This window comes from Acanthisitta chloris, unplaced genomic scaffold (genome assembly GCF_000695815.1).
Source record: "Acanthisitta chloris isolate BGI_N310 unplaced genomic scaffold, ASM69581v1 scaffold13399, whole genome shotgun sequence".
In the NCBI taxonomy this organism is placed as follows: domain Eukaryota; kingdom Metazoa; phylum Chordata; class Aves; order Passeriformes; family Acanthisittidae; genus Acanthisitta; species Acanthisitta chloris.
In genome coordinates, this window is record NW_008692052.1 from 53,272 (window position 1) to 66,565 (window position 13,294).

General features: G+C 40.3%; 1 protein-coding gene across 1 annotated transcript in view; it reads right to left on the reverse strand.

Moving 5' to 3' along the window:
* Positions 1 to 10,036: 10,036 nt before the first annotated feature.
* Positions 10,037 to 13,294, reverse strand: part of LOC103809650 (ubiquitin-conjugating enzyme E2 E2) — a gene marked incomplete at its 5' end in the record, with an annotated part of 37,430 nt that continues 34,172 nt past the window's right edge. Inside the window, one exon of the mRNA XM_009082505.1 lies at positions 10,037 to 10,826. Within this exon, the coding sequence (XP_009080753.1) occupies positions 10,729 to 10,826 (98 nt within the window). The remainder of the gene's footprint in view (positions 10,827 to 13,294) is intronic.

Consider the following 13,294-nt stretch of genomic DNA (forward strand, 5'->3'; position numbering starts at 1 on the left):
CAAAATTTATTAAAAGCAGTTCCCTCTCTCACCCCATTAAACAAATACTAAAATTTGCTTTGACTTTACCAAGAGTAAAGTTAAAGCCTTCAAGTTTGCGATTTTAATCAACTTCAGTCAATTCTCATCAGCTTAGAAAGTAGTATAGTTTTGAGCAATGCTTGATTCATTGTGGAAGGAGCATATGGAGAGAGAAAGAATGGCAATGAATCAGTTTCTCCAAAATAGAATTATCACATGTAGGCATTTCAAGGCCAGGTAGGCGGCATCCCCTATTGAAATTATGCAACACTTTAATACTATATCATCTCTTGCTTCACTTTGCCAGCTTTTACTGCTTGGTCTGAAACCTCTCACTGGATGCCACAAGTTCATTGAAAAGATGGTTTTTCTGGTTTTATCCGAAGTCTTTATTTTTTTTTTAGTCTTGTCAGAAAAAAAGAAAAAGAAAAAAAAAACAAAATAAGAAAAAAGAAAAAGAAAAAAAAGGTTAAAAAAAGGAAGAGAAAAAAGTCTTCAGCCATATATATACTTCCACAGATCTGATGGTATACTTTACATTTGGAGTCTAATAAAACAATGAAGTATGACCTACATGAAAGGTCAGAAAACTAAAGTTCTTACAGGTCTGACACCGTAGCCCATCTGTTGTGAGTCCACTGTGAGTGAGTGAGCTTTACAGGTCTCTCACACTTTCTGTGAGTGTCCTTTAAGCTGCAGGTAAATCCCTCCCATTTACTGCAAGCTGTCACCTGAAACAGAAAATACATCCTATGGTTTTATCAACTGCCATCTAAGAACTGAGGCACCTTCTGTGGCTTTGGTTGCTGAACAAAACTGTTTTATTTTGCAAAGAGGCTCAAATTCAGAAATAACCCATAATCCTTTCTTTTGCCCTCCATCACATGAGAGGTTAAAAGCATTGATACTCCCTGGTTTGTTGCCTCCCAGATGAGTGACAAAAGGCACCCCTCCTTCTGCACGATGTACTCTAAGTCCACAACTTCTGATGACACTGTTGCCTGAATACACCTTGGGAATACATGGTTTTAAGTGGGGCTAACCTGGAAAGAACAAGCACACATTTAAGCTTAGAGAGCTAGGCTAAAGAAACCAAAAAGAAACTAAAAAAATAAAAAAGCACCTTCTTAGAGCCAAATTTCAATAAACAGAAAGAGAATTATGCCATTAGGCAGCTCTCCTTAACCTCAAGTAAAATTCCTACTTATCCTGGCTCAGCAACCAACTCTTTCAGTAGTCTCCTATGCCTGAACCAGTCAGCATGCCAAGTCTGCATCCCCATCCATTCCCTCTCCAGCTCCCACCTCCAGGGCTGTCCATGGTAGCCACCAGCCCTGGAGGACAGGCCACAGCAAATATCTGCAGCTCATTCCCCTGCTGCCAGGTTCCTTCCTCCTGGCAGAGCAGAGCTGCTCAGAGCAAGAGCCAGGCTGAACACAACATGCAGTAAATCAACACCTCTCCTTGATTATGCTGCTAATGACACCTCAGATTACCAGCATTTAATCGAATTTACTTTTCAGTGTGCTTTTTACATTCCTGTAGGGCAATTTAATTTAGGCTTACTTTGTGTTTTATATTTGGATTTTTCAGTCTTGCAACATTTGAGTGTTAAATCCGTGAAGAACTACTTTTTAAGTAGTTTTAGGAAATTAAAGAAGACCCATACTAGGGTAGGCAGTTTAACAAGCAAAATACTTAAAAAACAAGTAAGTGTGAAGGAAAAACAATACAAAGGAGGAAAGTTATTTGGCAAACTGAAGCAGGTTAATTAGACAGGTGTCATATATGTGCAAGAAATACATGTATAAATCTTTGGAGGATTGATGACACAGATAAATAATTAATACTGTTTTTTTCTGGTGAGTTTTATATTAGATTTGATACAAAATACCCCCAAAATCTTCCCCTAGGGAAACCTACCTACCATATAAAAGGTCTCGATTCTGAAAGAAAGTCTTCACATGAGCAGCTTTGTGGATCAAAGAGGGTTGTGCTAATCTACAGATTGTATATATCTTACAGTGCATGAATTTAACCATGGAGCAGCTCAGTTGAGACTGTGCTGTGGTCTTGTGGACTGCCCTTCCTGCTCAGGCAGGTGGAGCAGCCTGGAGCAGCTGCTGTAGGGAATAAGGCAAGTCATTTCAACCACTATTTTGCACCTTACCATTTCCCTGGAGTATTATTGACTTTATTATATTTTATTTTCCCCAAATGATTTAATACAGACTCAGAGATATTTTTTTTCTCCTTGCTGATGGGCTTTGCTGCTTTCTGGAAGCAGGGATGTTTATTTGAAGGAACAGGTCTTTAAAAGACAAGTATTTAGTGTTAAGGAGTTCAGCCAGAGGAGTGATTTTACTTTAGCAGCTTTAAATATTGCAAATAGCTTTAATGATTCTTATTAGCCTGTGTAATAACATGTATGAATTAGTTGTCCATAGGCAACTAACATTTTAATGTCTCTCTCCCACTGGAGCAAGGCAAGTCTATAAATTTCATGGCTATATGCTAGGTGCCTAATGGAAGTGGCTCGTTCCTGTTTTGCCAAGGTGTAGCGCAACACTAGACAGGGAAATGCTGCTCTGTGCTTTGGGATAATCACTTATGACTGGAAATCTATATTTTGATCCTTAATTCACCCATTTAGACAAGTTGCCTTCTGCTAGATCTTAGACCTACAGAAGGTTTCCATCACCTACCCCATTTTTAATTATTAAGTGACTCACTGTTAGCTCCTGTTAGTGTTATTTTCCTTATTTTACCTTCTGCACTGATGGAATTATCCTTGTGGGCTGCACTGGAAGTGGTTGCACTTCCACCCACCACTACATTTTTGGTGATGCTTGGGGCCTAAACCAAACCCTTTTTGGTGCCAGTGTGTGTCCAAAGCAGGCATCTGTATATCAAATATGTCTCAATACACATATATCACATATACACACCTATATGCTCCTGGGGGCTTGGCAGGCCAGAGGCAGAGTGGGTGGGAAAAGGAGAGGAAAGGATGCATACACAGAGGCAATCCACACCGTGTTGGTGGGTTTTTTTTCCTTAAAAAAACCCACTTTGCACCAAAAAAACCCATAAGGGGTTTCCTAACATTGCATCTCAAGGCTCATGATGGCCAAAGCTGTACCATGGATATTGAGCTGGGGTGGAGGGGTAATAGTCCTGTCACAGAATAATATATGTCTGTGCATGAAGTACTGTTGCATGGGAGAGCACTATCTGCTGGAAGTTTTTGCTCTGCACTTGGCCTCCGACTCTTGGAAAAATCCATTTGGTTCTGTTTTAGGTTGAATTTGAACATGCCAGAGGCATGGCAGCACCTCCCGAGGGTCTGAGTGGTGGCAGGGAGATGATGCAGCTCGGGGAGGGAGGGCTGGTCCCCTCAGCCCTCAGGAGCAGAGGTTTCTCAGGGTTACCTGTTCCCATGCACAACCAGGAGCCAGAAACCCATCAAGACCCACGTGAAGCTGTTGGATCTGAATGAGGTGCAGCAATGTGTTTGCTCAACTGGTTGAGCATCCTGCAGCTAGCAGAGTTTGTTCTCACCTAAGGGGGATGCTGCAGCATGTATACATGGCTGGAAGAAATCTGCAGTGCATGGATGCAGTGTTTATTTCTGTGATTACTCTTAATATCTTCTTGGGGTTTGATTGCATCTCTTGTCCTTCTGCCTCCAGAGTTTCAGTACCATTCTTTGAAAATTAGACAGAGTGCTTATGCCTAACATCCCCAACCAGCACATTAGCAAGGCTCAAGTAACTGCTGGCAGTTTTTGTTTGCAGACTTCACTCAATCTTTTATACAAATTGAAAGAAAAAAGTTACAAATAGGACTATGTTTTTTAAAGGCAAGTAAGTCCACACAGTACTACACTGCAAAATAGTCTTCTTCTTCCACTAGAAAATTATTGATCAGAGTTATTCAAATCTGCATTTATTTTAAATAGATAAAACAGCAAATGTGCATAGTATTGAAAGATAGTATTTCATGATGTATATTATGAAATAGAAGAGAATGAGATTATTTCTTTAAGCCTATCAATTATTAAATTATCATTAAAATGTATGGATATCAATAATTCTAAGAGCCTTTCTGATTAGATTACCTTGATATGACAGAGCATATTTTGATTATTTTTTGATGCTTTGCAATAAGGATTTAAATTGTAAGTAGATTTCAGGAAGATTTTCTTTTAAAACAGCAGCAAGAGGTAATGGGTGGCAATACACACTGAGGCAGAACAGGAAACAGGAGAGACTTTTTAATTCACACAATTAGTTTCCTGTGTAAAAGATGATGAATTTTTCACCACACAAAGTTTCTTTGGGAAATTTCATTCTGTTTATTAGATATGTAACATTCAGGGCATTTAATACAAACCATTTTGCTACTACTTGCAATACACCTCCTAGAAGACCAAAGGAGAGTGCTGTTGTGAGCTTTGAGACCAGGAGATCTGCAGTGAAGATTTGTACCTTAGTGTAAGTACTGAGCACCAGGAGCCTTACATGTTCTTTCACATAAAGGAGAATAAAGCAGGTTTTCATCCCTCTTTTTGCATAGATGGAAGCAATCTCTGGTACTGGGGTGGACTTTTCCCTTCTTCAGTGAGATGTCAGAGCACCATAGTGAGACAAGTGATGGGCTGAGAGTAGCCTGGAGCAGAGATGACTGGTGTTTGCTGTGTCAGTGGGCTTAGCAAAGGATTTGGGTGCCGGAGGCCTAAGTGAAGAAGCAGGTTTAGGAACAGGGGAGCAGCAGAGAGGAGCAGGGCTGAAGGTTGCATGTGGTCCAAAGGAAGAAGGAAGCAGGATTTCTGCAGATCCTTAGCACTGAGGAGTGATTACTAGAGAATCACTCTTATAATTGAGAGGTGTCCAAGAAATGTAGGTTGGAAGAGTTTGAAGATGGGCAAGCCCACACTTAAGCTGTGCTGTAAGCAAGGTGTTTCCAAAGTGTGATGAGGAAAGCACTTTCTTTGCCTCGGTTATGACAAGTGGAGAAAGGATCAGGGCTGTATTGAAATCTGTGTGGTAGGAGCCCCATTCATGTGAAGAGGATCCATTCAGGGCCTTACAAAGGGTATGAGTCAACTGCAAAGAAAGAAGGCATTTCACAGAAACTGAAGTGTGACCCTCTGTTTTTCCTGACCCCAAGGTTCTCAGTGACACAAAAGGGGACCCCAGCACTGATTGTGCGGGAACAAATGCCTGTTGTGAGTGAGTGTATTTGAGGAGCAGTGACAATAAGGAATGACCCCAGGTGCTTGTTTCCAACGCTGGTTTCCCTAGGGACTGCCAAGGAGGGAATCTTGTGTGCAGCATGACAGAGGTGAGGAGATGAGGAAAACTCTTCCTAGTGGATGCATTTCCCTTGAAAAATCTGTCTTGAAATGCTTGATTTGATCATTCATGTTTACTATTGGGATACCTGGCTAGTAATTTTTTGGGCATTTTGCTCTGCAAAGTCTATAGACGTAATTACGTCTTTTATTTAGCTGTTATGTGAAGTTGGATTTTTCTAATTTAGGACTGGCAAGGGATTAGGATGTTTTAGCAGCCTTGTCTTTGTTTCAGCTTTCCATTAGGCCATGCCTACTTTCTTTCACAACCAAAGTAGACATGAAAGGGATGTTTTGCTTTGCCCTTTTCATTATCCCAAAGTCCTGCAAGTCCCTATTAAAGTTCATGATGGAATCAGGGTGCAGAATGATGGATTTAAAGGTATCATAAAACTCTTCCTGGTAAATAGTAGTCCTCAAATATATTCCAGTTGTGATCTGACAGAGGCTGCTGGAGGCATCCCAAGCAGCCATGCACTGGCTCTGCAGATCATTTGAGCTGAGGAAATTCATTTGCATATGGATGCCATGTTAAGGAGGCCAGCCTGGATTTCATTACTGCTAATGATGTGTGTGGGAGAAGTGATTTAGTTTATAGCCAGTGCCAGGCATGGCACAATGAGGAAGTACTTAATTCACAAAAAGCTCTTTTTTGCTTCTAAGACCTAAAATCAGGGGATTTCTAGCAGCCCTGTGAGGCTCAGTGTTACGTGACATGGTCTCTTCATGACCATGAGCTGTGACTGAGGTGAGGGAAGGAGGGAGAAGCATCCTTCAAGATGTAGTACTGACGTCATGGAGGAACGGATAGGAGGAGAAATTAAAGGGAATGAAAAGCAAAAGACAAGACCAACTGAAGATGGAAAACCAGCAGGCAGAGCTATCTTTGCAGGAATTGTGGCTGCCAAGGCTGGACATTTGGACTTTGGAGGTGCCAGAATTTTTACTCTGAGTCTTTGCGGTAGTTTGCTGAACTCAAAATGCAGGTGAGTACATTGGGCCTGGAGCAAGATGTCCATCTTCAGAGACAGGAGAAGTTTGTGAGAACTGGAAAGAAGAAAAGTGACCCCAGGATAACATGGGACTTGGAGTAACTGGGAGTTGCTGCACTGTCTGAAGGCATCTTCAAGCTCCACTGGAGCCACCCCTGGTTTCCCTTTCTAATAGTCATTGCCTCAGCAAAGGGGAGAAGAGGGAGGCCTGGAGACAGATTCTCAGCATCTGCTTTGGTGAACAAAAGGGTTACTATGCTCAGGCAACTTCAGGAAGAGCTATTTGAACTGGGCTCAGTGTCTTGGGTGGCCTCTTGGCTGTGAGTAATAAATCAGTCAAGCAGAAGAAAGCAGCCAGAGAGAAGGAGCATGTCAGAGGGATTAAAGCACACCGTACCAGTATGCTGAAAGAGCATCTAGAGCTTGCCCTGCACCCAGAGCATACATCAGGTCAGAATTTAAAAGGGTGAGAGGGCTTTGGAGAGGGACCCAGTTTTGGAGTGTGTGGGTCCTGATCCCTCTTGTGTTTTATACTCACACGCTGTCATTGCACAGGGTAGCAGGGAAGGAGGGCTGTGAGCTGCTGCCCATCTCTTGGACATGGGATATGACTTTGCATCCATCTGCAGCTCACAATATGAAAACCTGAACAAAGATCTTTCAACAGGAATTACTCCTGCCTTATTCATGGCATAGCAGCTGGTTGTAATGAATTTTAACTGTTTAGCTGCAATCACCAACAATGCATGTTATCAAAAGGGTTATGGCCCTGCTCCCTCCTGGAACAGCCTGGAAATGCCATCTCTGGAAATACAGGACAGTTTTGGGTACCTTGATTTAAGCATTGTTGCTCTGCAATTTTCTGAAGAGTGAAATCAGCTGGTCAGTCAGACGGGAATATGAAGGCCACATCAGTAATCTGTGAATGGGTGAATACAGTTTGGAGAGTTCCCTGATTCCTGCATCATCTGAGTGGAACTCAAAGGATACTCAAAGGACACTGACATTTAGCTGGTGTTACTGGAAATAAAATATTGTTTACTGGATATTGCAATTGAATTCAGAACAGCTCTAAGATGTCTTTAAAGAACAAACCCCAGTTTTAGCATTTGTGTGTCCCTGAGAAAATACTGAGATTCAATGAACTGCTGGCCTTTATATGCAGTTTTAGAACAACTGTATGCTCTAGAATGTTTTATTATGGGTGAGCCATTTGAGTGATCTTCAGACCAGCTGTGAGGGCAGCATGCAGACTTCACCATTTAGAAGAAATTAGACAGATGATTTATCATAAAAGAGGAAGCAGTAATAGCTAAATTTGGAGAGGATCTGTGAGCAAAGGTGGGACAGAATGCAATATTTTCTAGATGAAGGATAAAAAAAAAGGAGAAAAAGAGACTATGCCAATGCATTATTGCTCACTGGGCCTCTACTGGCAGACTGAATTGTGTTGGGGATGGCTCATTTCTCCTCAGCAACAACAACAGGTTTCAATAATGCTTCATATTTCCAAGGTTTAGCAAATGAAAAAAAAGATTTACTTGGGAGGAAAATAGAGCAGATTTGCAAATAGAGGAGAATGTTTTACAGCCAGACTTGCAAACATTTGGCTCCTGCAGATGCCAGAAGACTCTGCATCTGCTTTAATCAATGAGGGTTGAGCCTTTCTATTATTTCTTTGAGATCCCCATGGTTCTTAAGGCAGTAGTTTTATATTATCTAGGTCAAAGTGACTGTACAGCTTCACACAGAGGGCAACTTACCTGCAATTCAAACTGCACAGCTTTTGATCTAGAAGAAAGGCAAGTGAGAGCTGATGAACTGAGAACAGATATTTATTGAGAATTCTGTGATTCCTTCTCCAAGGTATCTCAGTTGTCCTTCAGTTGCATCTTCTTTAGAGATACCATAGGATCTTCTTGATATTTTAGCAAAAAATAAGAAAGAAAAGATAAGAGGAATGAAAGACTTCTTTATCAAGCAGGTTTAAAATGTGCCTGGGAAATTACTGCATTATGCTCAGCTGAGTGTAAATAAAGGTTGCAGAGTGGCAGACTCTTGAAGTACTTCATAAGAAATCTGAAATTACCCATTAATTGCTGTCTCATGTGATACAGGTCTTTTATGGCAGGAATCTCTGCAGCAGATGGGATAAGAGGAGTAGGAATGCAGTTACTGTACTGGGTGTTGCAGTTTTCTTTTTAATCCTTTTCCCTCTCTGTTGTATTTTTAGAGCCGGAAGGTTCCCTTCAGATCTGGAGGTATTCCACGGCAAGTTGTATGGCAGAAGCAACTTCCAAGGGAAGCACATATACCAGTTGTCCTGAGAAGGTGGTTCTAGCTTAGAGAAGTCTGGGGTTTGGGTTTTGATTTATTTTTTAAATGTCATTGTTCTTTCATGTCTATATTTAGGATCTGTTGGGCTCAAAATGTTGTATGGCTGGTCTTGTAAACAGTTGGCTTCTACAGGCACCAGAAGACTCTCCATTTGCTTTGATCAAAAGAGTCTGATTGTTTCTTTGAGATCCCTGTGGTTCCTGGGGTGGTAGTTACAGACCATCTGCAACAATGTCAGTGCTTTTCTTCATGCAAAGGACAACTCACCAGTAGATTGAAGCTGAATGTCTGCTGAGTTTGTTAGCAAATGGCCAGGAGAAAAACAGAAGCGCCTGGAAATGCTGAGCAGTGCAGTGGTGGGTGTAGAGGCCCTATAGTGTCACCTTGACTGCTTTAGTTTTCAGGATGGTTGAATTGGGTTGGAGTGTAATGGGATTGGGTCTCCCCGTATGTTTATACTGGCCCTGTTGTAATGTATCTTCTTCAAGATAACATCTTCTCTAAACTTAAGAGGCAAGGAGACAGGGGAGAGGGCAGGCAAGTACCATATATAGCATCTGTAACATTTAATTATATGAGACAGGGATTTTCCAATATGCCTTGCAACACAAAGAACATTTAGCTATCAGCATCACAGTATATATTTTCTAAATCACAACACCCACACATTTCCTTAGCCAAGTAGAAGTTTTTCCTTCCATGGCTGCATATCTAAAATTAGCCTGAAGGTCAAATCTGAATAGAAATACCCTTACCATTGAACGTGCTGGGAATGATTGGTGCAATGGGCTCAATTTTCCCATAGAAAACCTTCATTTATTTTTTTAAATAACAGTTGCTTTTACAGTCAAAGGGCTTGGAGAAAGGCAAAATGAGGCCTGCTGTATAAAATCATCATCAATATTCTGCTTTCACTGCAAGGCTATTTTTATAGCCAACTATTTTAAATGTAACAAGATGGATATAGTGAAGCCATAAGATGCAAGATGCAGCAAGAGGCTTGTGTGAATAGTGAATAGTGAGGCTGAGCACAGGCATGTGAAAAAGTAACAAGATGGATATAGTGAAGCCATAGTATAAAAGATGCAGCAAGAGGCTTGTGTGAATAGTGAATAGTGAGGCTGAGCACTCAGCTGTGAAAAAAAGGCCTTAAAGTCTGGAAGATGTTTTATATGAAAGATATACACAGTGAAGAATTCAAAGATAAGAAATGCATTGTTAAGAAGAAATGAATAGTTTAGGTCTAAAAATAGTTGCTTAACCTGCAGTTGTATTATGTGAGGACTACGCAGCCTATACTGCAAACGCAAAAGCACCGTCTTGCAAGAAGTGCATTTATCAGCCACAGTGTTTTATTGAGTGCTTTAATAATACAAGTGTACATCAACTGATCCACAGTCAAAAGTGGCAGGTCCCTAAGAAATTTACAAGCACTTTTTTTTTTGTTTTTGTTTTTTTAAGTAAAATCAAAATACATATTAATTTGTTCAACGCAGTAGCCTTTTGTGTGGGAAACAGAAGGCTAGTGATAAACACAGTCTTAGTAATGCACAGTGATTCTTGATTTTAAGCTTTTATACAAAACTTGTTCCCAGTAGCATGCACCCACCATTAAAGACTTCAGTACAAAAAAATAACCCTAAACACTACATTTAAGTAGAAACAAGATATAATTCTGAATTTGTTTGTTTTCCCCAAAACCACATGAAAGGAAAAAAAACCAACCCCACACATTAATACAAAGCTTTGTGATAAAGCTCTATACTATTACAGATCCAACATTCTTTGCACTGATAACCAAAATTTCCTGTCTACATTTGAGGGAAACAACTTTCAAGTTAACAGAACAAAAAACCCCAGAACGAATAAAAATAAAAATAAAACAAACAAAAAAAGAAAGTAAGGACAACCTTTTGTCACAAAATGGTTCAAAATTTAATAAAAAATAAGAATGAAGGGAAGGGCTATTGATGCACTTAGTGAATGTGCTTGCACAGGTCCAGCAAATCCTAGAGTAGGTTCCTATGTGGCGTATCGCTTGGTCCACTGTCTGGCCATTCTGTCGTGCTCTGCTCTGTTAGTCATATATTGAGTGGCAATGCTTCCAACCAGGGGGTCAGCTGAAAAGGAAACACAAACCATGAAATACACATCGGCCTTGGAAGGCTGAAAAACCTTTTTTTAGATCCACATTAATTCAGTTCTCTTAGGTGTAACTGTAAGAACAAGGTGCCTACATATATTAGCCTCATTTTGAAAGAACGGAAGGAAGAAGACAGGGAGGAGATGACTGGCAATTAGCTACACATTTCTGGTAGACATATAACTGAAATAATTTTCTAAAATTCTGCCTCAGAAACAGATGTTCCAATAATTTTATTCTGAGCTAAAATTCACCTTCAGGTGATGTAATTTATTTATGGTATTAGACTGGCATGAGTATATATACTCTCACCTAAGAAAAGGATGGGGTCTGATTCTGTTATCAGGTTCAGTGTTGTTTTGGGATTTTTTAAAATACTTAGTCTAATTCTGTTATCAGGTTCAATGTTGTTTTGGGATTTTTTAAAATACTTTTAGTTTTAAAGCATAGAGAAATATAATGAATAAGGGCAGTAAGTACTATTTTCAAAGCAACAGAAGTTGATTCCAAACTATGGGAATAGTTATTTAATTTATGGGATCTTTCTGAGCATTCTTAAGGCCAGAATGATGCATATCTTGGTCTCTATGAATTACTTCACAAACAATTAATCCAAACCAATCAGTCCTCTAAGAAAACAAACCAAGACAACACTTTCTCAGAAATTATTGCATGTAATCAATATTTTCTCTTTCAGACAATATTTTTGCCTTCTCAGTTTAATGCAGACAAAATGTATAGAGATTTTCCCTTTGTTTGAGGGGAACCCATATGCTTGATATCTCTGCTGCAACAGTAAATTTTCTGAGATTGCACCATGCAAGTCCAGAGGCACTGACACCACACTTTTTCTTGACTCGGAACAGATGAATATGATGTCTGCTGAAAGCCAGGTAATAATCAGCTTTGTAGTTGACTGAAGATGGTGCCATTGAACAATATTAATCTCATCTTCCCTGGTACAGTTATAAGTGTGGCACTTGCACTATTAACCACCAAAACTCCCCGGACCAGATGTCAGACCTGCTGCAAAGCAGAGTAAATCTGGGCTTTTTTGTTTGGCTATTGGTGGTAAGAGTTTGTGATAGGAGAAGTATGTTGGCTTAGCCAAAAATCAATTGATTGCTTACTGCCAACATTCCTGAATAGTAGTTAATAAAATATACTGAAAAAGATCTTTTGCTTCGCATACATACCCTGAACTTTCAGGAACAGCCTGTGAATTGAACATTAAGTTTGCATCTTCTAAATTAGTAAGACAAATTATCACTGTGACTGCAGTGTACTATGTCCCTGTAGTCTCAGTCCTGCAAACACTTACTGTATGTGCCTATCTTTAATATTTTAATATATCCAGAGGTGGTCACCGAGGCCTGGACTTGGCTATTTTTACATGCATGAGTGTCAAAGAAGCACATCTGGTCTAAGAGCCATTTAAAAATTTCTAGACTGTCACCTTTAACTCCTCAGCCAAGTATAAAATCTATATAGGGGATTACCAGAAGGATTTTGTTCTGTGCAAACAGGAAGCTAACAGTGTGGGCAAAGTTATTCCTGGCTGGAATGAGATTTGAGAAGCACTGCAGGGTAAATGGGGAACTTGGGCAATAGGAAAGGGCAACATTTCTCTTCACAAAAAATTTAGGGAGCAGTCACAGGGAAACCTTGTCATAGTGTAAGGGTAGCTTGGGAATGAGCCTGGCAGCACTGCTGTCAATTGTGACACCCTCCTCCTGACACCCTCCTTTGCCACAGTGCGAAGAAACACTTTCAAGACGCATAGAGAAATGGAGACTAAGGGTTGAACTTGAAAGGAATCCTTGAAGCAAAATTTGATGAATGCCCTGGTTTTCATGCTTGTTGGGGAAGGTGGGGTTTGGCCTCTGCGGCATCTGGCTGTGGTGGGTTGGAAGAATATCATGACATTATCATCTGGAAGGCAGCATGCTCTTATTGAGGTTTAGTGCATAATTACAGTGCTGCCTCTAACAGTGATATGTTGTAGAAAAGGTTTACTCAGTTCATATTTAAAAGCTGCATATGCAGGATGAATGTTTCTGTAAAGCCATGTCTTTCATGTTGAGAACTGTAATCAATTCCCTTGATATACTACAAGGATATTGAGGATCATATAATCATCCCCAATCCTGGATGATAATTACGTTTGGCTTCCTAGTGTGGGTTTCCATCTATATCTCCTTTTGGGAGCAAGAAAATATTTCAACAACATACATCTTTAGAAAGCTTTGGAAGGTACAGGCTCTTCCTCTCACCTCCTCCCAGCATGGGAGGGTGTCTCCTTTCTTTTTGGGATGAGAGAATCAGTGAGAGGAGCTGTTGAAGAGAAAATGTGGAAATCTGTTGAAGCCCTGTAGGGAACTGGGCTGTTTATTTATCCATATGTTCAAGCCTTTGTCTTTGCAGTGTTTTGTTTGGCATTTGGGG